At 36.7% G+C, this 27,543-nt stretch overlaps 1 protein-coding gene across 3 annotated transcripts; it reads right to left on the reverse strand.

The window, feature by feature from the left end:
- Positions 1-153: 153 nt before the first annotated feature.
- LOC127432346 (SH3 domain-binding protein 2-like) lies at positions 154-27,543 on the reverse strand. 3 transcript variants are annotated; one of them, XM_051683296.1, is made up of 13 exons: positions 27,328-27,543; positions 14,882-15,021; positions 13,579-13,681; positions 9,389-9,506; positions 9,197-9,264; positions 8,749-8,822; positions 7,666-7,734; positions 7,003-7,525; positions 4,851-4,956; positions 3,574-3,629; positions 2,659-2,734; positions 2,376-2,435; positions 154-1,187 (listed from the first exon to the last, which is right to left on the reverse strand). In XM_051683296.1, exons 1-13 carry the CDS (start codon positions 27,411-27,413, stop codon positions 1,032-1,034), a joined length of 1,635 nt encoding a protein of 544 aa, XP_051539256.1. In that variant the 5' UTR covers positions 27,414-27,543; the 3' UTR covers positions 154-1,031. The 3 variants fall into 3 exon arrangements, with proteins under 3 accessions (XP_051539256.1, XP_051539255.1, XP_051539257.1); XM_051683295.1 differs by having other exon boundaries at positions 4,851-4,959; XM_051683297.1 differs by lacking the exon at positions 27,328-27,543 and adding an exon at positions 16,914-17,049 and having other exon boundaries at positions 4,851-4,959.

Here is a 27,543-nt window from a genome sequence, read left to right on the forward strand (position 1 = left end):
CTCAGTGGTTATAAGTCAAAGAGTCCACTGCAAGTATCTGTAATATTCTGGTCTCTAGAGCACACATCTTCTCAACAAGTCTTAGCAAGCACCACTAAAAAACCAAAAACTCTTATTAATGAAATAAATGTTCATAACAAATGACCAGAAGTCTTATTAAGTGCTATACAATAGTTTATTTTATTTTCAATGTGCTATGAAAGATTGTAATTTCTCTCGCAGGCATGCACAGTGTTGAAAGTAGAAAAGTGACATGACATCTAGTTATTAAATTATGTATAATATACAATATAATACACTCTATACAATATCAGCAATATACAGGATTGAAATATTGCAGTCACATTCATGAGGCTTTTTTATGTTGGTAATAAAAACAATAATCCTTAACCATAAGAATATTAACAATGCAATTAGAAAATCAATTTTTCAGTGATGTAGCGTTCTGTGGATCCTATTATTTAGATCACATGTTATAAAGATGACTGACAAAACCATCACATACTGTACTTTTGAATCCTGTGACAAACTCTGTTATGCAACAACAAGTTCCCATATAGTCAGGTGAATATCTCAGAATCATGTTGGAGTCATATTTCACTCCAAATGTTTTGCATGAAAAAAAAAAACGATCTAATTGAATATTTCTTACTTCTGATTTTGTCGTAAAATATGACCTGGACATGTTCTTGACACGTTTTATGAGATTCACCCAGTCTGCAGTATGTACACATCTGTGTACTGACTCAATGCAGTAAAAGTAGTTTGAACTCAAACTAAAACATGAAGGCTCCTGAATATTCATAAGACTTTCAATCAATGTGTTATGACCTCACTCTGATTTCCATATGTATGTAGTTGTAACAAACCAGTGACTCGTCCTCATGTGATACATTGAGTTTATTCATGGTCCACTCGCATGTGTTAAGTCTTTATGACCAGCAGAGAGAGCTGTCTGCAGCAGTCTGAAGTAGGTCAAAGCACCGAAGCTTAGTTTGTGCATGGTTTCAGCACAGGTAAGGGGGCCGATGTCACCTGGGTGTGTTGTATCCATAAGGCACATTTAAGCACAGGGAGTAGTTGGGCAGAGAGTTGGTGCTGCTGGGCAGTGGGTGAATATAGTAGTGCTCTACCAGTGCGGCTAAAGAAGGGAAAGTGATATCTGTCTCCAGGTAAACCCTCTGCTCCTACATGTGAAAAAGAAAGGGCAAAAAACAAACAAACAAACAAACAAACATTAGAAAGGATAAGATCTGTGCTGACATCTTGGTCAACATTGTAACATTCCCTCATTGCATGCTAAGACAGGACAGAAACTTAAAGATGAATTGTGTAATTCTTTTTAATATTAAAATACTTTCTCATATCCCATCTTAATATGTAATGACAGCTAGGCCTAAAAGTAAGTAATTTGTGACTTGATTCTCCAGATACTAAGTATGAGTAGGTATGGGAATCATAAGGTTTGTAACGTCGTAGTTCTGATTCCTCTTAACTATTCCACTTCTGTAGTGATTCCATTAACATGATTCATTTTTTACTTTTGAGGAATAAATATTGGAAATAATTATTTCTACATTTACTGCTTATTCATTGGAGAATCAGACTCCACTGGTTGCGCTGTATTTTTCGCTCTATAGATTTATCAGAACCGGCTCATTAGAGTCATTCATTAGGGAATCTGACTACACTGGTCGTACTGTATTTTTCGCGCTGTAGATTCAAAAGAACCGGCTCATGAGAGTCATTGTTTGGGGAATCTGACTTCACTGTTCACACTGTAGATTTAAAAGTACCAGATCATAAGAGTCATTCATTCAGGAATCGTATTACACTGGTCAGGCTGTATGTTTTGCACTGTAGATTCAAAAGAACTAGCTCTTAGAGTATTTGTTCGGGAATAAGACTACAATGGTCGCACTGTAGATTCAAAAGAACCAGATTATAAGAGTCATTCATTCACGAATTGGATTACACTGGTCAGGTTGTATGTTTTGCACTGTAGATTCAACAGAACCGTATCATACAGTAAGAGTCATTTGTTCAAGAATCAGACTGGACGCACTGTGTTTTGCGCCGTAGATTCAGTAAAGGGGCCGCACTACAGCTGAACTGCACTGCAGGAAACACTGTCAGTGTATTTTAATGCGGTGTTCAATCCTCCACATAGGCAGAAAATTGCATGTTCTAGAACAAATTACAAAATCGCAAGTCGTGAAAATCATACTGCTCCGGTATTTTACCATTTTTAAAGTGGTTGTGAACAAGAAACGGTACTCGGTTCCCAACCCTAAGTATGATCAATAGTAAAAGTGATACTTGTCTTAGAGGTTGTGCATTTAATGTATGTCCCAGCAAAATAGGCTTATACTGACCTCCTCAAAGAGCCTGTAGTTTCTGGCTTTGTTTATACCCGTGTCCCAAACAACCAGCACCTGCGTCAAAGACGAGAAATGCGATTATATGCAAAACACACATACTGTTCACACCCACCACATTTGACAATTCCTAATGTAAACAATCTAATTTTAGGGTTATGAATGGTCCACAAGAGTTTTGCTCCAGGGACATCAAAGGATGTTAATCTATCCTACTTGGAGAAATGACAGTGTTCCACTATGCATCCACCCTTAATATGTCAAGATGTTTTGGCTGTACCTGGGATGTCTTCCCAGTTCCTGATTTTCGGATGCAGTAGAGACCATTCTGAGGGAAGTATGTCTCCTTAAATAATCTGTGATCAGAGAGTGGAAGAATGGTTAATAAATTAATCTGAATCAAAATTGGGATGCAGGTCTTTTCTGATAGGGTGAAAAACAATGCTAAATGCAAATAATAACGTGCAACTAACCATATAATTGGGCAAAATAAATACGTTTATTGAGTTTTAAAAAAAGGGAGAAAACACTTCCGATATATTTTGTTGTTGACGTCAAAGGCTGTGAGTCCAGTCAAACTCTACAGTTGTTTGGTGTAAATTAATCTATCAGTTGGAAGAAGCGGGCCAAATTAGGCAGATGCCAACATGGACAGGTTGCGTGACATGGCCTCATCCTCAAAAACCATGAACAAAACCATGCAAGGTAAAAGAAAATAAGACTCACTGTACATTAAATACTGCAACAAGGATAAAGAATGTTGACCACAATGTATTAAAACACCAAAAAAAGTACATTTTCCCATTCAGCCTGAATGGGAAATGTCATGTGAATTATTGTGCATATTGTTGGGCCTATGCAGCTATAGTAATCTGAATAAATGTCAATGTTTGACATTACAGAATTTTGGTATTGTGTTGGGTTGCCACTTGATGTCCAATGTAAAATCTGGGCCCTGATGCAAAACCAGTTGAGAACCACTTAGAGAGGAGAGTCTACTGATACAAAACATTATGTAGTGTAATTACAACTCTTTTCCACTTGAGAAGAGTACTACAAAGAAAAAATAACTTTATCATGCCACATGCTCATGCTAACACCTTCACTTTCTTTATTGTAAATATTATCCCTAATAATCCCTTCACAAACAATGCATTTCACAACATATTCTAGTAACAAAATCTAGAACATTTACCTTTCAACACTACTGGTCTCTGTCATGTCCACAAAGACAGAGGGAGGCAATTGAACCTGATATGGAAAACAAATGAAAAAAGGGAAACCTGTTATTTTTGTAATCCTCTTACAGTTTGCGTGCATTCTTGAGATCGTAGACAGCATGACATTATGACAAAATTAGCTTTAATGTCCGGTGACCTGCCTTGCAGTTAAATATGACTTATCATGATGTCTGTAGTAATGGCAAAACATTAGCTAGTTTGAGAAATGTCAATCCCACACAGTCTATTTTGGTCCAGTGTGTCAATGAGGAAGTGACTCATAACATGGGCCGGTTGCATAAAACTGTTTTAGACTAGTCTTACAAGTTAGTCGTTTAAAATGTCGGTCTTCATTTTTTTCAGTCAGTTGCATAAAAACTTAGATCAGTCTAATTTAAGACCGAAATGTAAGACAGCACACCCCTAGGCTAACTTTTGTTTACATTCTATATTGCCATGGAAAATAACTGTTAGCTGAGTCAGTGGGGGCTTCAGTTGAGGACTGAAAGGGGCATGAGTTGAAACTTTGTAGAAGACTTTGACTTCAACGATGGTAACAAAATGTCATGTGTTTTTTATTATTTGGGTTAAAATCACTAAATGTTTTCATTGGAATCAATTTTGAAGCACTGTAGTCCTCTAATAAGCAAATATATTCAGCGAATGGAAACTGTATTGAGCGTCCACTGTTGGCCATTTATTTTTTAAAAGCTGTTCATTGTCTTACTTTTCCCACAGTGCAAATTAGACTCTCTTACTAAAGATAACTGTGAGCTTTTATGCAACAGGCTTTCTATGGCATCTTTAGCTAGTCAAACTAATTGTTAGACACAGTCTTAAATTAATGGCTATGTTTATGCAAGCGACCCATGGTTGTGCTCCACTGCAGCAGCATTGCAACCAACAGTTTAAAGTTCATGGAAAGTGAACATCTTCTCAAAGAACTAAGTTAGGGTGACCAACTGCACATGTACCATCCACCAGCGTCAGCATCACTTAAACATATCTGAATGTCATTATATCAGATAACAAATGATGCTAGAGCTTTTCTTAGAACAGGTGCAGTTCACATTAACTGTGGACATGTTCCAATGATGGTGTCCACATTTTGGTTTCATTTTGAACATAAATCTATTTTAATAATTTAAAATCTAACTTCTGTTTGTGAAATGTTTTTCAAATGAATGCCTTTGGATTTGATATTTTGGTATCTATTGCAATGACAGACACTTTTTAAATGAGGTAAACTTACATTTTCATAGTCATCATCTGAGTCTTCGCTATTTCTCCCCTGCGCTCGTTTCTTCAAAGGGTTTTCTTCTACAGAGGAGCGAAAACTCTGTCCATCTGGTGATGCTCTTCTTAGAAGAAATGCATTGATATTTTGTATAAATAATTTCCCACAGTCTTATTGTTACTCAACAGTTAACATATGCAAGAGTTCTGAGGTAAAATCATATAAAAAGCAACAGGAATATATATATATATATATATAATACATTTTAATTTATATGTATTTTATTTATTATTCTTTCACAAACACACAGTAAAATAAATGATAACATACATAAGTAATAATAATAATGACAATAATAATAAAAATAATAATAATAATACATATTTTTAGTAATATTTTTCCATGTTTTCCAGTAAAAATATCTAAACATCCCTAAAACAAGATATATTGAATTGAGAAGCAAAATTACACAAGATATTAAGTCTTGCTTTCAGATAAATCTAAAAACAATATATTTTATTCTATTCTTTATTTTAATAATTTTTTATACAAAACACATTTAAATAGACAATATATGATTTATTGTTATTTTTTATACTTTTATAAAAACATATTTTAATAGACAATTTGTTATATATTAAGAATTTATTTGATATTATTTGGTAATTTGTTAAATGTTACATTTTATAATGTTTTAATTCAAAGGGAAAACAAATTTATTTGCTTAACCCATTAACAAATAGTTATTTTTTTGTTTGTTTTTGTTTTAAGCATTAACAAATTTTGTAAAATTTATTTGAAAACAAGACTTAATACTGTATCTTGTGTAATTTCGCTTCTTAAATTCATGTATTTTATTATTATTATTATTATTATTATTATTATTATATATTTATTTATTTATTTATTTATTTTAAAGGATGTTTCGATGTTTTACTGGGAAACAAGTCTGATAAAGAAAATATTTTTTTGCAATGTGGGTTTTATAGTCTAATTCATCCAGAGCATTTTAATCAAAGATCATGATAAGTTCAGGATTGTTTTCTCTCATAGAATACAAATGGAAAAACCAATTGTCTTTATACAAATGGACATGTATTGAATATCACAACTTTTGAGCAACACAACTGCCTCAATTCCTAATTGGTATAAAAATCACAAATGAGATCTCTTTAAAGGGACACTCAGTAATTTTTTAATGCATGTCATTTTTGACCTCCACTGACACCTAGTGGTGTAGATGCAGCATCATTCAAACACAATAGTTTTCAGTTACTGATGCCATTGCACATACACAATTCACTATTCACAGCAGTGGCATAGCCAAGGGTGGGCCGGGCTGGGCCTGGGCCTACCCAAATTAGACCCAGGCCCACCTGAATATTAGAGATTATTCTTTGACATTTATATATCTTTGACAAATATATATTTCTAAAATATGCATAAATTCTGATTTCTGAAAGTGTTAATGAACTGTTTGAATGTGCCGCTTCTCTGTTGTTTTGGGTGAAAAAACTGGGCGAAAACTTGGCCCATCCATTTTTATTGAGGCCAACCCAAAAGTAATTTCCTGGCTACGCCCTTGATTCACAGTGAGCCATAATTAATTTAATCCCTGAGTGAAAGTGTACAATTACAGGGCGGTTACTGAGATTAAGCGAGCAGTATTCAGCTGGTCATGTCATCATAACATGGCAGCCCCCATGAGGGGACCCTCTCCATGTAGAATAAAATAGCTTTTATAAGTTACTAATATGACTGGAGTCTTCATCATGATTTTATACATACGTATGTTTCAAAATTATTTTTAATTTCTTTAGAAGTAAAACTTTTTAATGAGGGAAAAGGAGTGAGTACACCTTTAAATGGAGAGCAAATGGAGACTTTTGCTCCATGTGACTAAATGGAGTCTCCTGCTTCTCAGATTTTTCTCCTAAAAACATCTAATAATCTTACATGTGTCTACTCTAAAGTTTCAGAAGAGATCTCAGCATGTCTCAAACTGTGTTCAGTTTGTCGCAAATCTGTGAAGTCTCCTATCTAAAAAAGAGCAACTTTTCAGCAATTACATTTCCCCCTGGTTATAGTTATCTGCATTACTTTTAGACTGAATAAAACTCAAACCAGACATGGAAGTTCCTGATGACAGGGGAATGTAGACACTTACTGGAGTGAGGGTCTTCTGGGTTTGGTTGGTACTGGTGGCTTCAGTATCTGGCCAGAAGGTTCGTGACTCAAAGCAGTTGACAGGTGTGGTGAAACTGTCCTGTGATCTGGGGTGGACCTGCCCCCCAGGTGGTGACTGGGAATGGGTGGCTTATTTTCAGCATTCAAGAGCACTTTCTGCAAGTTCTCTATGATGAGTAAATTATTCCCCATGACAGATGTATTGGGCTTCTTCTCGCAAATGGGCATTGTGGAAAAGGTGCCCAATGAAGGTTTTGTGCTGGTCAGTGGAGGTGGAGGGGGCATTGGACTCATGGGGCCTTTGGTTGGCTGGTGCATATCTGGTTTCTTTAGATGTGGGGCAGGTGGTAGTGGTGGAGGACCATTGTTTTTGGTTGAGCAGGAAGAAGGTTTTTTGAATGGAGGAGGAAGTGGAGGTAGCGGGCCCTTGATGTGGCGGCTGTATCTAGGCAGGTCAGGGACAGGGGGTGGTGGGTAAGGTGGAGGTGGAACTGGCAGTCTACCTGGAAAAAACATCAAAGAAAAATATTCGTTCCTCTCTGTGGGTCTTCATTGAGGAGAATCTGAATACAGCGAAAACACTGTACCAAAATGTAGCAATCACAAATCTAATTAAAGAGATGGCAAAGAAAAAAGCAGTTACCAGGTAACTCTGAGGATCCATTGTGTTCTACGTCCTCTTCATTACTGTCTTCATCTTGCACCTCATAATCTAAATTAAATTAAATTATTTTTACTAAATTATCACACACACGCACACGCACATGCACGCTCACATACTTTCTGTATTTATAGACAGTATCTAAAGTATATATAAGCACATTTTAATAGACAATTTGTACATAACTGATTATTGTTAAAATACTTTTTATACTTTACTATAAACATTTTATAGACATATTTGTTACAATTGAAATGGAAATGAAAATGAAATGAAAGACTAAATATTTTAAATTTGTATTATTAACGTTAAAAGTTAAAGAAATTCATTTATATTTTTATATGTAATATAAATACAAAATTGTATATAATACATGTAAAACTTTTACATAAGCACATTTTAATAGACAATTTGTAAATAATCAATTATTGTTAAATAAATAATTTTATACTTTAACACATTTTATTGACATATATAATTAGTTACAATTTTAAACTAAATTAAATTATAAATTTTTTTTAAATTAAAAGTTAAAGAATTTCATTTATAATTTTTAACATGTAATAAATGTTTAAATAAAATTGTATATAATACATTTTACATAAACATATTTTAATAGACAATTTGTCATATAATTATAAAGTATTTTTATACTTTTCTATAAACATATTTTTACATTATTAAATTCAATTAATTTAAATATTTTTAAGTTAAACGTTAAAGAATTCCATTTATAATTTTTATATGGAATATCTATATAAAATTATTAAATATACTTAAAACATGTTATACTTTTACATAAGCACATTTTAATAGACAATCTGTGATATAATACATTACTGTTAAAAAAAATACTATTGTTAAAATGGTTAAAATTGCAATTTGTTACAATGTTAAATGAAATATTTTGAAATCAAATAATATTTGTTATACTTTTATACAAACACATACTGTATGCATATAGACATTTTTATACAATTTGTTACATTGTTACACGAGAACGCTGTCTGTCTAAACCCACAGTTGGAGACTTTTCTTTTCAAATCCCTGTCTCTCATTTCATACCTGGTTCATCTTCATTATCACTTTCATTGATTTCCAGAGTTTCTTCAATTGGAATGTAGTCATCTAAGTCATTACTATAAAATACACAGGCAATTCATGAGAAAAGTGACACATAGTTAAAAATGGCAGATGCAGAATTTCATTAACAAAATAGTTATTATAAGAAAAAGGAAGTGGTGACAGCTGTCATGTGTGAAATTCCAGAGAAAAAGAAGATAAAAATGGAAGAGAGGTAAAACCCATATTGTGTTTAAGTACATTATGTACTAATGCAGGCCTACATAAAGTACATTGTATTAAAGTAGATCATTTTAGTGGCAAACAAAGGCACAGATGAAAGTAAAAGAAAATGTGTGGGGTTTTTTTTTCAGTATGGCTGAACATGCTGACATCACAAACTGAACAATTCATTTTATGTGAGTTGACAGAATGGCAGATGTTGTGTTACCTTGGAATGTCAGATTTTCTTTTACCATTATAATGGTCTATTTCTTTTCTTAAGTTTCGCATCCATTTCTGTCAGAGATCAAACAAAACAGGTTCAAATTTTACTCTCATGTGTTAATGCAATTTATTTGTATTTTTCATAAAAACACAGTCATCAAAAAGTTGTTAAAATTTGCCTATAGCGAGATGTCACCTTTCTCTCATCCTCACTCGCCGCTGAGAAATACCACGTTCTGTGTCTCTTACTGAAGTGGACAATCTTGAAAGGGAAAACATTGCCAGATGTGGTCTCCTCTGCTGCCCGTAAGACTCTAACAATAAATAAAACCATTTTGGTCAGCTGAATGGGTGGCAATTAATACAATCATTTATAAAATAAACAAACAAACAAATAAATAAATAAATGTGTATGTGGAAACTGTTCCTATAAGAACACACAGTACACTTTTTTACACTGAGCATTTTAATAGCTATAATTTAGTCCCTGATCTTGGGGTGGTTAAGATAGCCTACTCAAATAAATAAATAAATAAATGTACTTATTTGAAAAGTGTCCTTAAAAAACAAACAAACTACGAAGTAAAAATTCTGTCATCATTTACTCAACCTTAAGTAATTTCAGACCCGTTTAGCTTTCTTTCTTCTACGGAATACAAAAGGAGATGTTCTAAAGAATGTTCACACTGATGTTTTCCATTTAATGAGATGGCAGTGACCAGGGACTGCAATGCTCCAGAAACAGCTCTTTTATTAAATGTAATGAGGTACTTGGTTGCCTTATGTATGGGAGTGAAAGCATGTCAGACAGTTCTAGGAGGTAGTGGGCAATTGTTTTGATGACAAGCTTAGTGTCCAGCATTTCAGAACAAACTGAGCAAAATTTCACTTGGTATGTGTATTCACATGGCTTGTTGAGGCAAAGTCACATTACTTTTTTGATGCGCACCTACATAATTAAATAAACATTATAGTAATATATTCGGTAAATGTGTTTCCATCGTTGTTTATGTGCATGTCTTCTTATTAATTAAAAATCTATCCACCTCAAGAGAGCGTATAAGTTTCTTATGCACATTTTGGAAATTTAATTTGCATCTTGTTCTTTCCATTCAGCATTTTTTGCCTAATATTCCAAAATTCACATACAAATACATGGATGGAAACCCAGCAATTGACATCAAACCTGTTGATACTCCAAATTTGAATATGTGCAATCGTAAATCTCATTTGACAGCTACGGTGGAGGGGAAGATTTTTAGTTAATAACAACTTAAATTTCATTCTATGGAACTCTGTTCCCTAAACAAAGTATAACATGCCTTCAGTAGACTTGGAATAAAATGCATATATCATATCGACTACTTTTATGGTATTTTTATGGAGCTTTTTTGTCATTTGTATTGCATTTGCTTTCATTGTATGGAAAAAAGTTATAAGAATGATATTGGGGGAATAAATGATGACAGAATTTTCATTTCTGGGTGATCTATCTCTTTAAGAGAAATGAACCGTATCTCTAGTGTCTCAATAAGGGTAATTTGCTCAGTATAGGTCTGTCTAATCTAAGAATAGTCTCTGTGCTCTGCTGTATTAAATTGGAGGGCTATTTATACCCAACCACAGCAGGAAAATGACACAATAATTACACGTTCTGTCCATGGCACATTGGTCCTGCTCAGGAGGGAACTCGGAGAACTACACCAGGCCCCTTAACAATTTCCATAGCTTTAACTTTATGGAATATACTGCAGCACATTAAACAGAATATTTAAAGGGATAGTTCCCCCCAAAATTTACTCACTCTCATGTTATTCCAAATCTTTTGTCACTGGAACACAAAAGAATATGTCTGGAATGACAGACTAAGTCATCAGTCACTAAAACTGCTTTTTTTTTTTTTTCATAAAATGAAAGTGTTGGGCCTCATGTATTCAGATAGAAGACAAAGGCAGGCCTAACAGTCGTAAAAGCCTGACCACACACTCCGTCATAAATCTTACTGATAAAAACGCGCTAAAATCAAACAAAGGGAGTCCAAAACAGACTACAAATCCCATGAAGCCTTGCTCACTAAAGGATCGAACTCTCAAATCCTATTGGATGAGGCACACAACAGAACGCCCCTCAACCATGACGTCATCGGGAGTAGAAATAACTCTGAGATGCTTCCGGGATTTGCTTCCAGCAACTTTGCTCGCCGTGCGTAGACGCAGATTATCGCTGCTCTCGGGTGTAGCCTCGTGGCACAAGGAAGTAAAGTCCGACTTTAAACTGTGGCCATACAATCTCCATCTCGCAGGATGAGTTGAGATTACTCTGTGTTCCACCGAACACTCTAACAGATCCGAAGGAGACCGCCGAGCAATCCGCATCTTCATCCGTTTGCCTGCAGAGTTGAAGAGAGAAAAGATTTCTCTTCCATCTTCAATCAAGTCGACGTCGCTGATTTCTCCGCCAGCCCACCGAGAATCAGCAGCCATACCGCCCGCCGACAGAGCGAGGAAACGGCCTCCTGTCATCACCCGAGCCTCGAGGAACCGAGTCGGAGTCAAATGACGGATGAACACACATTCTAACTGCATCCTCATGCGATTCAAGTAAGAGGTTTCCGTCTGGGCAGAGATAGTGTGTTATTCTTGTGTATCAAGGTTATCGCTTGTACAGTTTACGGACTGCCGTGTCTGCTCATTGCTGCTAATAATACTCAAGGGATTACTTTAATGTACGGTTATCACGAATGAGATCTGCTGTGTTGTAGTCCAACCACATTGGACTGTTGTGTATTTCCGCCATCGCGGGTGAGACCGGCACACTGAGTTTATCCATTAAAGAATCAAAGACCGCGGGATGGTTTACGAGCCGTCCACCGTGTCTCTGAGTGATAAACTAACAGCTGTTTTCTCTCCCATGATTGAAAAACCGGCTTTGGTGCCGTCACTTAATTCTCTCTCTCTCGTACTAACCACACACGCGACCCCTCACAAACATTCTCGCACACATTTTTGGCTAGTAGATAACTTCGTGATAAAGCTCAGCTTTGTCCCTAAGCTATCGTACAAGCGGATACACACGGTAAACTGGCAGACGCCATTGACCGGTTTCTCTCCACCCACATTCGCGGCCATTTTCTCTGGCCAGAAATCTCGCGTGACATACTCTCCACGAGAGTCATGTCCGCCATTTTGTGCACGTCCCTCCTTGCACACACACACATACACCTTCCTCATGTGTTATAAGATTATTTTGGTTACCATATCTAATCATGTCACTGTTTAGCTTGTAGTTGTAAGTCGGAAGTTTATTGACTGCATTGTATTAATTATTAATTGATATTACTGCATAAATAAACTGTTATATTTTAAAGAGAAGTGTTTTGGTTTGTTTTGCATACACCTGTGTCAAATACTGATGGGATGTCAGTGCTCGGATTCAAGCCTTCATTGTTTTTTTCTTCAAAAATCGATGTCGATTTTCCTAAGAGAACAATCTAATATTGAGACTGTTATACTATCTGGTTATTAGTCCCTGATTCCAGGGTGGTGCCCCAGCGATATTAATCCTTATTAATATTCTATTGATTTTTGATAATTGATAATTATCTTTGATGATTGTTGAATTTGAATGATCAATAAGCTATTGTTAATTTTAATCAATGTTTCATCGATGTTAACAATTAGCGATTATCTTTGATAATTGTTGATTTAAAGGATTAAAAAAAAAGCTAACATTGATTCAAATCAATGTTCTATTGATTTTAATAATTAATAATTATCTTTGATAATTATTAATTATTGCTAATAACCAAACCCGCTCCTAAACGTAGCGCACTACATTTACTGGAGCCCCATATGAGGTTTTAATGAGTTAGATTCTATTATTTAATTTAAATATTAATTAATAACTAAAGAAATAATTATTAATTATTTCTGATAGTAACACTGATCTAAACAACCAGTAAAGCCCTACAAAAGTGAACGGTGACGGATACTGTCAGCCCCTAACATTCTCCCTATAGAAAGTCATGTGGGTTTAGAACAACATGAGGTTTGTAAATGATGACGGAACTTTTCTTTTTGAGTGAACCATCTCTTTACAGGAAATAGCGAATTCTTTGCAGAATCGAAACTCAAGCTAAAAAGGCCGCATTGAAGAATGCACAACTGTCTGTGGACAGGAAGTGGCCAAGGATCGTGCAGAGATGGCCACTGGTGAACTTAACATAAACGTTGAAGAGAGGTGGTGTACTCAAACATTCCACCTATATAAATGACCACAGACACATTAAAACAACGTGAGCAAATGCAGTCGAAGCAGCAAAGGAAACTGATATATACAGTGTGACCAACAGTTTGGTGACTTGGAAAATGCAGTTTTATAACCAACCTGTTATAGCCACTGAGTGAGAATGCACCTTGTGGCGCAGCAGAAGTACTGCTCTTGAAATAGTAGATGCAGCCTTTGTGGATTATAATGAACCGAAGAGGCCCTGTCGGATTAGAAGACAGTCAACATTTATCTCTGCAAGCCACATAAAACAACCCCAATCATAGATTGGTAGTATGGTAGTACTTTTTGTTTATCATTTGAATATTGTGGGCAAAATACAGCTTAGTTAGGCCACGTCCACACTAATAAGTTTTCATTTGTAGATGCATTGATTTTGCTACGTTTACACTTCTTATCTAAACTAGAGTGTGTTTTCCTCCATTAAAACAGAGCGTTTCAAAAACACTCTCCATTACCTCATACTTTGGAAAATTATGATGTTTTCAAATGAAAATGGATTAGTCTGGATGGGGCCTTATGCTCTATTGGCAGCATCTGTGCATCAGCAGCAAAAATGTTGATTATTTGATCTGTAAAATTGTAACTTTTTCAGATGGATGAACTGATTGTGTGTTATCAACATAATTCCCATGGTTTAACTAGACTGATCACACTGTGTTTTCGGCAGGGGCATATTTAGGCATGGGCGACATGGGCAGCCACCCAGGGAGCATCTTGCCGGGGGCGGCACGAGGCACCATCCAACCACCCACAATCTCCACCCTCCCACCCCCATAGGCCTCCATTATAAGTGCATTACTGTACAGTAAATGTGTTTTTTGTTTGTTTTTACAAACTGCTGGACAATGTTATTTTTTAGCTTAAAGGTGCACTCAGTAACTTTTTGCTCATGTCATCTTGGACTTACAGTGTCACCTAGTGGTGTGGAAGCAGCATCATTCAAAATCAATAGTTTTCAATGACAGATGCCATTGTAGAAATTCACTATTCACTTATCAGCCATGATTAATTTAATACAAGTGTGAAAGTGTCCAATGACAAGACAGTTCCTGAGATTAGGCGAGTAGTATTCAGCTGGTCGTGTGATTTTAAAATGGCAGCCCCTATGAGGGCACCCCTGCCCCATGTAGAATAAAACAGCTTTTATAAGGTTACTGATTTGACTGGAGTCCTCATCTCATGTGAGTGGTCATGATTTTATACATATGTTTCAAAATTACAATTCATTTCTTTAGGAGTAAAACTTTTTTAATGGGGAAAAAATGACTGAGTGCCCCTTTAAGTTGTTTTTATACTGGAGTATTATGTTAAGCCAGAAAAGAGAGCTAATTCTTCTCTTTCTTTATCTGAGATAATGTGCTGTAAGTTTGAAGTTTCTCTCTCACTATGCAACACTCACATTTCATTAGGCTGAACTGGCTGCCTCCTTTCTTATGCAGGTATCCAGATATGGTCACTCCTCCTGGCATGGTGAGCAGATTCTGAGCTCCAATAGCCCTCATGGGAATGGGCCAGGAGACCGGTGAATCAGTCATGTTTCTATAATCAAGAGGAAAGATTTAATTAATATAACTATATATTATTATATCTCATTTTGGCTAATGTGAAAATACCAAACAGTTTGCTGCTTATATGAAACAAGTACTTCTTGAATTAAAGTGCTAATGTGCTAAATTTCACATTTAGGAACAAAAAGAGAGTGGTGCTTCCATGTGTAAAACTTGCCGCCAGGATGCTAGGATGCTAAGATTTTTTTGAGTGGTTAGCATGTTGCTTTTCCATTGATAGGGTGTTGAGGGTGGTTGGCTACTGGCCCAAGTCAAAAGAGTCCACCTTCAAATTTTTAGGATATTCTGGTTCCTTGACGTGGATCAGGACCTGAGCCACATCTATGGTTTTATATTTTTTGTTTTGTTTTGTAAGTATAAGTTCTAGATCGCTTAGCCATAGCACAAGTTATAGCACACCTCTCCTCAACAAGCCCCACATTGTGAGGTATCATTCATGTCTGTAGCAAAAACAATGCCAACCTTGTCTCATATAATAACATTACTATAACAAAATGTTTGCCAAATGATTTTTACATTGCTCGTTGTACATATTAAATCAGTTTCCTAGTGAAATAAATACTAGAGGTGTTAATATATCAATGACTTTTATTCACTTTCACACAAATCATGAGTGAAAGGGATGATTATTAATTCATGAACACTTTTTGCCCTGTTCCTCACACAATATGACATCAAAACCATTTTACTATAGCACATGACTTATAAGGGAGGTCGGTTTTGTTCATTTAAAACTCGCTAGAGCATTAACCTTAAAATCCTAATCTGTTTGAGAGACCGTTTAACTCGCATTTAGCGCCACACATTGGATATTTTACCTCAGAACTGCCTTGATAAGTGCAATTAAAGGGATAGTTCTCCCAAAAAGCGGTTAAATTACTGTATTCTAAAGCGATACGATTGCTTTTGGTGTGAAAAAAGATCAATATTTAAGTACTTTTTAACTATAATCTATCGCATCTGGTAAACTTCACGAGAGCGCTGTGTGGTCTCTCGTCTTCTCTCGGTTGAGAAACCCAGGATAAGCACACAAACGCACCACTGTGAGTTAAGAAACAGATACAAATACAAATCTAAACCAAAACCAACGAATCATCTGAACAAAGTTCCTCCTACTCAGTTGTAAACAGTGCTGCTCTTCCAGGTGTGTCGCATGTGCTTTGGTATTCACAAGAACATGCCAACGCGATTACATCATGCATGCATACCGCTGCTGACCGGAAGCTATGCTTTTTAGTTAAAAAGTACTTGATTATTGATCTTTTTCACACCAAAAGCGGTCATGTCACTTTAGAAGACATTAACAGCTGGAGTCGTATGGATTACTTTTATGCTGATTGTCTGTTCTTCTTGGAGCTTTAAAAGTTGGATCACCATCCACTTGCATTTTAAGGACCTACTGAGTTAAGATATTTTTATATTTTTCTTCAAATGTGTTCTGCTGAAGACAGAAAGTCATACATACCTGGGATTTCATGAGTGGGTGAGTAAATGATGAGAGAATTTTCATTTTTGGGTGAACTAACCCTTTAACCACATAATGTCAAAACACGGAATAATAAACAATAAGAAAAACCTTTAAACTGTGATCCAAAGAGCAATAACAGGAACCAGAACAAAATTCCTTCTGTACCTCCACCATTTCCACACAGCATATTAGTAAAGTCAATTCTCTGGCATATCACAACATACAATAATCAAACAGTAGTTTGTAATCATGAACAGCATTTCTTCATACTGCATCCAAGATAATAATAACCCAACTCCACACAGACTTCCTCAATATCCCACCCACACCCATAATTCCATACAAGAATGCCCCATTCTAAACAACACTCCTCCTTTCCTGGTGTGAAAGCTTACCTATTGCTGACACATCTTCTAATGTTCTGCACTGTTCTACTCTCCATAAACATACTCCTAGACGTAGAAGAGACTTGGGATCACCACAACTTTGAGAACATATTGTTCCCCACCACAGCATTTACAGCTATCTCCAAACCTCCAAGAAAACCCTTGAATCTAGCCAGGACAGGAAACTCCACATTTCCTCTGGAAAGTTGAAGCCCCTCCTGGGTGGATGAGTCTACTGCAAGTTTTCAGCTGAGTTTGCTCTTCCCTTCTGGCACATAATGCTTGATGTCTAAGTGCCAGTCAGCAATTTTAGATGGTAAAAGAGGAAAAGTCTATCTGATTACCTTCGTATTACTCTAAACCTGGGTGGAGTGCAGATAAGACATATCCCAAGAGACATTTGCGAACTAAAAGTGAAACAAAATGGCATACAGTAGTGCATCCAACATCTATGATGGTAATTTGACAAAGGAAATCCCATCTAAATATATGCAACCGAAGAATTATAGTCCGTGAGCGTGCTTGTGGCACAGAGGGTGCTATCCTGAGGAGTTAAGTAGACATATTGGGGCACAGTGTTGTTGAGTCAGCAAAATGTACTCCACACAGACTTGACTTCAAGGAAATTAAAGAACCAGAAGCAGCATTTTATCTGCATTGTGGCTAGTTTCTAGCAGTGACATGTCTTCCCATACTTGTTCTGCCTTTCCTGTATTTTTTATTTCTGAGGTTGATGTAATGAGGTTTATAAAAAGCCTTATAGATTATCAACATCACTGTAAGCAGAAATCTAAGTTGCTCAATCTTTCCATCCATGTTTGACGTCAGGTCTCAGTTCAGTCAAATTGGGTTTGTGTGCTTTGTTGACTGAATTTTGTTGTGTGCAATCTGCAACTGAATACAATTATTTTCCTTTCCTTTTGCCAGCTGTTGTCAATGAGCCCATTTACATGCACACCAATATGCTGATAACTCGCAAAAATTAGCTTATTTAAAAAAAACAGACAAAGCAAGAAATCCATGTTTACATGAGATTTGAAATAATCGAGTTATTCTCTGTTTTAGACGCCAAATCGTGAAGAGTCATGCGCACATTGAATAAGCTGGAATGAAAGCCAGTTAAGGTGTTTACATGTAATGTGAAATCGGTGTAATGGACAAAAATGTACCCGTGTCGATCGGTTTACTCTTACAGTGTTTTTGATATTACACCGATAAAGCAATGCCATTAAATGTGTTTACATGACTACACATGTTGTCGGCTTATTAAGCATAATCGGTGTAAGAACTTGCATGTAATCATGCTTAATGATAAACCTTTTAAACAAAGATTAGCATTGCAACAGATGGTTTCAAAATAAACATCTAAACATGTTAATAAATTACATTTTGCAAAATTATTTTTACATGGCTCGTTATATGTATCGCAGGAGTTTCCTGGTGTAACGGTAGCCAGCTGGTCCATGATGGCTGTACAGTGTGTAAACCTCACTCCCCTGGCCTTAAGAGACACACTAGCGACCGAGGCTAGAGGCCATATGGCTTTTTTAGCCTCTTTGCTAGTGCGTCTGCCTCCCATGCTGGGGATCGCCGGTTCAAATCCCGCTTGGGACAAGTCTTGTTGGACCAGTGACACTGGTGCTGTGACCCGGATGGGAGTGAGGTTTAGACGGGTGAGTGTAATGGTAGCCAGCTGGTACGTGATGGCTGTGCAGTGTGTAAACCTCACTCTCCTGGCCTTAAGAGACGCATTAGCGACCATGGCTTTATAGCCTCCTTGTTAGCACGTTCAGCTTCCACGCTGGGGATTGCTGGTTCGAATCTCACTCGGGGTGGGTTGAATAGGACTGGTGAAACTGGTAAAGTGAACACTAGAGGCATTACAACAACAATTTTGAGTAAAACTGCAGATTATCAGTTCATAAAAATGTTTCGCCCTGTTCTTTACACAGTGCTATCTTATGACTTCTAAACACTTTTATTACAATGCATGACTTGTAAGGCAATGTTTGCTTTACATAATCAGCTACATTTACAAGCTTGTTCAAAACCTCACAAATTGCTCAGTAGCTCAACTGTTAGAGCATTGCACTTGCGATATAAAAGAAAGGAGGACGAGTCCTGAAGAGCACGTTAGTCGACAGTATCATAGAAGCACCACAAAATTAAGTTTTCTATCTCACATTTGCTTATGACGACACTATTGGTTAGGTTTAGTTTTAAGGTTTATGGTAGGGATGGGAGGAAGTTTTTGTTGCTTAAAACTTGATAGAGCATTAACCTTAAACATTTAACTCTGCCTCTCTGTGGACATTTTACATGGGAACTGCATATCAGAGAGTTGGAGGTTGGTTCTTTTGACATGGACCAGTAAGCAACTACCTAGCAATTCCCTAGCAACCACCTAGAACACTCAAGAAACCTCATAGCAACCCACTATAAACCACTCCAAACACCTTCGCATCCACTTAGCAGCCACCCTTCCTTTCAGATAATGTAAATATTCTAGTTTAGATTTTGTGTTTGTTCAACCAATTTACTTGCTTCATTGTTATAAAAGCAATAATAGCTTTAGGCATAAAGTAGGGGCAAAACATTTCTTAACAGAATACCCATGATTTGACATTTACTGTTATTGTTCACACTACTTATGCGTGTTGGACATGCAACGCATTCCCTACATAAACAGACTTAAAGCAACAGCATTAGTCACAGTGACCTACCAATGCACTGCTTTTGCAAACAAACATATGGGTTGATCTAAACTACGGTATGCTGTATTTATCGCAAATCTACAAGAGAGTATAAGCAAAGACGGTATCAGACACAGTTTGGTTATGCTGCATAGGAACTACCATGTAAATGCATGGTGGGGTGAGGAAGATGCCAGCCATACTTAAATCACTTCCCGATTCTGTTGTTTGAAGTTCAACTGGATAAGGCAATATCCAATGCTGCAAGGCATGATGCTAACAAATGGTAGGAGGCCTTGAAGTGGAGGAAGTCAACAAGTGAATAGGAAATATTTCAGCCATCCACTGTAATTTAAAACAGTCCTTTTATAACTGGTTTTGTTTCAGGACCCATATTCTACACTGGACATTCAACGTGGCATACCAAAACTGTTCAGCATAGAAATGTGAACAAAAATGTCCTTGGTCAGACATTGAAATATATTAACATTATGGTTTTCAACGATGAAGACACTTCATGCAACCTGTCCATTATAACCACATGAATTTGCTCCAATATACAGTAGAATTGTATTAGATGCACAGCCTTTGACGTCAACTATAAAGAAATAATTATTCTGATGAATACTCACACAAAAATGGCACTTGCCAAATTCGCAACCTCCAATCTGATTGTTGGGTCACGACGCACCAGTCGAGAACCACTCATTTAAAAGATTTTCACTTATAAATTGACCACATTTTCTCATAATATGTACTGCTCGGTGTACTCTAGAAAGCAAATGCTGTGGTTAAAGTTTCTAAAGCAGTAATGATCATGCCACAGTCATGTGTCAGCATTTCCACATAAGATAGTTTATTGGTTGTGACATTTTAATGTTTCCATCCACAGACAACGGTGGCCAAGGTCTGACCTGCTCTTAACGTGTAAGCAGGTATAATAATAAATATGTGATCAGACTATGAGGCAATGCCATATTGGGGAAGTTTGTCTTTACGTGTCACTATTCAAACTATGCATTGGCTAAGAGAACTACTACGATGACAAATAAAATGATAATAAAACTGTAAATATAAATCAATTTTCAGACAAAATAACCCTGTCAAAAATCATTTCTTTTTGAAAACCGTCCAATGCTGCAATCATTCACTATTACTGACCAGTTGTTGAGTTAGCTAATAGCCATTCAATAAATTGGTAAACATTAATTTTTTTCATGTCTTCTGCCATTTTTAAAAGTTGCACAATCAAATCTAACTCTATCATAACTTCACCTTTTTTACTTTCATTAACAGATAATGTACAGTAGCACACTGCACAAATCCATATTAGCAAGGATTAACAAATGAAATAATGTGTATACACTATATCACACTTTATCACAGGTCACTTTAAAATTATTAAATTAAATGCCTTATTTAGCAACAAGACAACTGTAATTGATAAAAGTCAAAAAAATTATGTGGTGATAATATTACAGACCAACCATCTGACAGCTTTCTAACTCATTTGCAAATTTCCATGCTTCACTAAAACCAGTTTGCCTTGACTTTTCGAAAATGTAAATGAAACATCCCAGTGGTGTTCTCAGTATTTAATATAAGTTCTCACAATGTTGGAAGAAAATGTTCTTAGTGCAATTTATGAATATAAGAATATACTGTATATATTCTGAGAGTACAAACTGATAAAGAAGTTGCCAAATTCAGATTTCAGGACGTTTTCACATATTTAGCAATGTTATGCTGACCTTTAAATATTGCTCTACTTGCATTGTGAAAAATTAACATTTCATTTTCCCACAACCACTATGCATCATTTGGAAAGCATTTTCAAAACATTAATTTATTTGCTGGGTTGCTAGTAAAAAAAGATGTCATAATAACAACTAGTGACCACCTGGGATATGAACGGGTTGCTAAAATTCTAATTATGAGTCAAGGTGGAAGCCCCCTGTAAAAACTAGAACAAGGTTTTAAATATTATAAGCAACTAAATGTCACATTTAAACACCTGTTAAAACTAGTCTTCACAAGGATTAACCACATTAGATGTTGGATAACAACCAACCAGACACTGCATGAAATTACTGTTCAATTGATAATTGCAAAGCTTATTAACAAATTACAGTATGTTGGTGTACATATCAGAACCCCACACCCTCTATCCCAGCTTTAGTCAATATGTAGTCAAGCAGGTCTCCATATATGTTTATCCATAATCTGTCTTTTACCATATACAGTTTTCCCTAACCTTTCTCCCATTGCTCCAGCATCATGTGATTTCAAATATCTGACATTTGACTCTTTTTATTGTAAAAAGACAATGGCACTTTGCTAATTAGGCACTGTTTTTAAAACCATGGTGCGCTGTCATGTATATTTTTCAGCATTTTGTTTTCCAGAAATTTCAGTTCAGTGTCTACAATGTCTGTTGATTGCTCAGGGGTTTTATGTGTTGTTGTCTGAGGTACATCTTACACAACGCATGCCCACAAACTGCCCACAGTCCATTCACTAACCATATTGCACACATAATGAAAAGTACTTGCCAGAATCACAAGCTCTGATTTACTTACAGTAGCTGGCTTTATGCAAGTTCCACAACTTAGGGTGCACAGGTTTTCACACCTGCAAACAAAGTCGTTTTTAAAAAGGTACCAGGCTGCTACAGTGAGCCCTTCTCAAGATTCATACTAGATTTCAATAGATTTGCCAAAATTTACCAGGTTAGTGGCATCAGCATTTACGAAAGATACTTAGAGTTTTGTTTGAGCAGGTAAACTATATGTAGATATACACAAGCAGAGCTTTATATTCTGCTTGATTTCCAGAAATAATTGTTACATATTAGTTTTGGAAGAACAGAAATTCTGATTACAATGTCTACATACATTTCTCATTTGTCTGTGTTTTCCATACAGCCATTCGTGGACTAAGACTGCTGTGCTGTTATTCAAATTAGTTGTGTCTGTGTTGGTCTATTATTGTAGCATCAATGATTTCAGATGTACCGCCCCTAAAAGCCACATAAAAAACCCCAAAAACTGGTTTTGACTTGGTGTATTGGTTGCTATACTTTGGTTGTCTGTGTTGCTGATCGCACAGTAGTTGGTGCAACCTCCTCCGGTTGACTGTACTAAAAGAGTATCACAAAGCAGTCGTAGTGTGCATGCGTCAAACGCCTTTGTATTTTCTTGAGTATACATATAAAGTCAACGCGTTCGATCAGGTGCAATCTGATTTGGAATGCAGAAAAACAAAGTATACCAGGGCCTTTACAAGTGACATTTTGTGGTCCAAGTGCACGGTTCTTGGCCAGAATAAGATGCAAATTTGACTAGACTTTATGCTGATAGTCAAAACATCTGGCTACATGATACAAATCTTACATTAACTCTCAGTGTGCAGTCTACAATGTTGCTCAAAAGCATCAACCACACATACGTTTTATAAAACATATAAAAGCATATTTTTTTGTATTTCGTAATCTCAGGTTCACAGTCTTACTGAGATGACAGTTCCCTATTATGTTAACTGTTATAAACCACAGGTAAGAGAAGAGGCCGTGGGCAGCAGTTGCAGTTATTATTCTTGGTATGTATCACTTTCTTCCTCTATTTCCTGTCTCCTAATATGTGCATATCACTTATAAAACGGATGTCCGTGTAAGTGCAGCTTGAGCAAGGCTTTAAATAAAACATGTGATGATGTACACATGTAACAACATCCATCAATGACAGATTAAGTTCCTTTCAAAAATCTGCCCACACAGGTTAGTGAGTGCATCATAGTTTCACACTCAGTGGTATGTGCCCCCATATTATAATGTATACAAAAGTGTATCCTGTTTGAAAAGGTCATGTAAACACCTTTTTTTCTTTCAGGAGGTGGGAGTCTAGAGGTAAAGGTGTGATGATGAGTAATATCCATATTGTGCCACTGAGTACAGAACTTAACCATTGGTTTCTCTGCAGGGGCTGTCCCTTCAACTCCCTGTAAATCACATTGGATGAAAAACACTTGCTAAAGGATTGTTTTCTTAAAGCTGAAGTGTGCAATATTTTTAAAGTTAAAATATCTTCCCCTATCTCAGCTTAACATTCAGAGACAACTATAAGTACACCAATTGTTTATTCCTTGAAAAGTGTTGGGCCTCATGTATTCAGATAGAAGACAAAGGCAGGCCTAACACAGTCGTAAAACCTAACTCGGGCCCCCACATACCAAGTCATAAATTTTACTGATAAAAATTGTGCCAAAATCAAACAAAGGGAGTCCAAAACAGACTACAAATCCCATGAAGCCTTGCTCACTAAAAGATCGAACTCTCAACTCCTATTGGATGAGGCACACGACAGAACGCACCTCAACCATGACATCATCAGGAGTAGAAATACCTCTGAAATGCTTCCGGGATTTGCTTCCAGCAACTTTGCTCACCGTGTGTAGACGCAGCTCATCGCTGCTCTCAGGTGCAGCCTTGTGGCACAAGGAAGTAACGTCCAACTTGAAACTGTGGCCATACAATCTCCATCTCGCTGGACGAGTTGAGATTACTCTGTGTTCAACCGAACACTCTAACAGATCCGAAGAAGACCGCCGAGCAATCCTCATCTTCATCTGTTTGCCTGCAGAAGTGAAAAAGATTTTCACTTCCCTCTTCAATCAAGACAACGTCGCTGATTTCTCCGCCAGCCCGCCGAGAATCAGCAGCCGTACCGCCCGCCGACAGAGCGAGGAAACGGCCTCCCGTCATCACCTGAGCCTCGAGGAACTAAGTCTGAGTTAAAGGACAGATGAACACACATTCTGCATCCTCATGCAATTCAAGTAAGAGATTTATGTCTGGGCAGAGATAGAATATTATAGTGTGTTATACTTGTGTACCAATGTTATTGCTTGTACAGTTTACGGACCGCCATGTCCACTCATTATTAATACTCAGGGTATTATTTATCACGAATGTGATTTGCTGTATTGTGGTCCAACCACACTGGACTGTTGTGCATTTCCGCCATCACGGGTGAGACCGGCAAACTGAGTTTATCCATTAAAGAATCAAAGACTGTGAGACGTTTTACGAGCCGTCCACCGCGTCTCTGAGTGATAAACTAACAGCTGCTTCCTCTCCCACGATCGCGAAATCGGCTTTGGGGCCGTCACTTTATTCTCTCTCTCTCTCGTACTAACCACACACACACACACGCGCGCGCACGATCCCTCACAAACATTCTCGGACACATTTTTGGCTAGTAGATAGCTTCGTGATAAAGCTTAGCTTTGTCCCTAAGCTATCGTACAAGCGGATACACGCGGTAACTGGTAGACGCCATTGACTGGTTTCTCTCCACCCACATTCACGGCCATATTCTCTGCCCGGAAGTCTTGCGTGACATACTCTCCAGGAGAGTCACGTCCGCCATTTTGTGCGCATCCCTCCTTACACACACACACACACACACACACACTCTCACACACACTCTCACACACACACCTTATGTGTTATAGGATTATTTTAGTTTCCATATCTATTCATATCACTGTTTAGTTTGTAGTTGTAAGTCGGAAGTTTATTGACTGCATTGTATTAATTATTAATTGATATTACTGCATAAATAAACTTTGTTATATTACAAAGAGAAGTGTTTTGGTTTGTTTTGCATACACCTGTGTCATGCTGACGGGATGTCAGTGCTCGGATTCAAGCCTTCATTCATTGTTTTTTCTCCCGAAAATCGATATTCTTCAGATGTCAATTTTCCTAAGAAAACTAATCTAATATTGAGACTGTTATACTATTTGGTTATTAGTCCCTGATTCCAGGGTGGTGCCCCATCAATGTTAATCCTTATTAATATTCTATTGATTTTTGATAATTGATAATTATCTTTGATGATTGTTGAATTTGAATGATCAATAAGCTAGTGTTAATTTTAATTAATGTATCATAGATGTTAATGATTGGTGATTATCTTTGATAATTGTTGATTTAAAGGATTAAAAAAGCTAACATTGATTCTCATCAATGTTCTATTGATTTTAATAATTAATAATTATATTTGATAATTATTAATTATTGCTAATAACCAAACCCGCTCCTAAACGTAGCGCACTACATTTACTGGAGCCCCATATGAGGTTTTAATGAGTTAGATTCAATTAATTAATTTAAATATTAATTAATAACTAATGAAATAATTATTAATTATTTCTGATAGTAACACTGATCTAAACAACCAGTAAAGCCCTACAAAAGTGTGACAACTGTGTCTCTGTGGCACTTTCAAAAAATACTCTGTTTGTTTGCACATTCCAATCAGTCCGACACAGCGTGAGTTTGGGGTGGGATTGTCTGTTTTCTGACCAATGGCAGACAGAGGAGAAGGGTTTGGAAACTTTTTAGAAAACAATCATTATTTTTGTACAGAAATGAGCTAAAATTAAATTCTGCCACAAAGTCACATGAGTTAAAGTGTTTAGATTTTGAAAATCCAACTAAATAGGCTACACTCATAGGAGAGTTGGAGGGGTGCCAGGGCTTAGCATTGCAAATGCCATTTTATGTTGACATTAAACTGAGCTGTTGTCATGACAATCTTCGCACACGTCAGTCTGATCACACTGTGAATTCAGCGACAAGAAGTCAAAATTTCTGATGCTAAACTTGGACTGTGCTTCCCAATATTCAAACCACGGCTTCCAGGCACCTAAGATGGAAGTACCGTTGACCCTTTTCAGGGTGAAATGTCCACAGGGTGGCACCCGAGGTGAGTTGTATTTTTAGTTGTACAGTAAATTATGTAATAAAATCAACAGGAAAGCATATTTTATTAACTCTATCCCTTAACCCAAATCCCAACCCTAAACCTAACTGCCAATGTAGTGAAAACATAATTTGAGAGCGAAAATTAAACCTCCGAATCGCGCTCACCATTGTTTAAGCAAAGGCATTTATTTACTGGTTTTCATGGGACTAGAACCAATGTCTTGGAGATTGCTTTCACTTAGCACCACAGGGAACACGTTTGAATTGATACAAAAATGTCTGATGGGAGATGCCCTTTGTCAGTAATTCAGCAGAATGAGGTAATATCTCAGGGTAAATGAACATTCATATGCAGCATTTCGATTTCCCATGTGATCATATTACACATTTTATTGTCTACCAGCAGTATACAAGCAACATCTACCAACTTTCGAGGATGTGATACATTGTTTTCTGCAATTTTGATTCCTGGGTAAACATTTATTCCACCTTTGTGCATTGAAAAGATAGTGTAAACACTGTAAACACACATTTTCTTACGATGCACCCAGCCCCACACATTTTTGACCCCACAAGCAGAGAAGCCAAACTCTACCTATATGGCTACATTGTAGCCAACGATTAAAGAAGTTATTTTCAGTCAGACACTGGACTTTAGATTGACACTTTCCTCAGAAAAGCAACTGCTTTCACACTCCTGCAACTATCCCGACACTAGCCCACAATTTTGACCCCCAAAGTTGTGGGACACATATTTCCGTTAATCTGAAACTAGTTTCACTTTGATTTATGTTGCAATTTTTATATTTTAAGGACTAGTGAAATACTCAAGAAGTCAAGAAATTGACAGAAAATAATTTGTGACAAAATCCACTTGGTTCTTTCATCAATGTAGTTGTAGACAAACAGATGGTGTTCCAGCAAGATAAAGGTAGCAAGGTAAAGAAACCCTCATACTTACTTGATATTTTGATCTTGAAAGCACATCTTCGCACAAAACTGTTGTGAATGAGCAAAGGATCGCTTCTTTTTCATCGAAAGAGCCATTCATAAAGGCTGGTGTTTGTCATGTTCTCTGGTTGATGCTAAGCATATGGTCGGAAGTTAAACGAGTCTGTTTAGGCTTCAGGCACAACTGATAGAGAGCTGATAATCAGAGATGGCCTATGATCTTAGG

Source organism: Myxocyprinus asiaticus, chromosome 42, assembly GCF_019703515.2.
Source record: "Myxocyprinus asiaticus isolate MX2 ecotype Aquarium Trade chromosome 42, UBuf_Myxa_2, whole genome shotgun sequence".
Lineage (NCBI taxonomy): Eukaryota > Metazoa > Chordata > Actinopteri > Cypriniformes > Catostomidae > Myxocyprinus > Myxocyprinus asiaticus.

Bases quoted from the DNA above. Each gene is read 5' to 3' on its own strand.
- LOC127432346 (XM_051683295.1), bottom strand. From the start codon at position 27,413: ATGGCTCTTTCGATGAAAAAGAAGCGATCCTTTGCTCATTCACAACAG. The intron at 13,682-14,881 runs GTGAGTGTTGCA...CTAATCCGACAG, and splicing joins CCAGTTCAGCCTAATGAAAT to GGCCTCTTCGGTTCATTATA. The intron at 1,188-2,375 runs GTCAGTATAAGC...TTTCACATGTAG, and splicing joins ACTACAGGCTCTTTGAGGAG to GAGCAGAGGGTTTACCTGGA.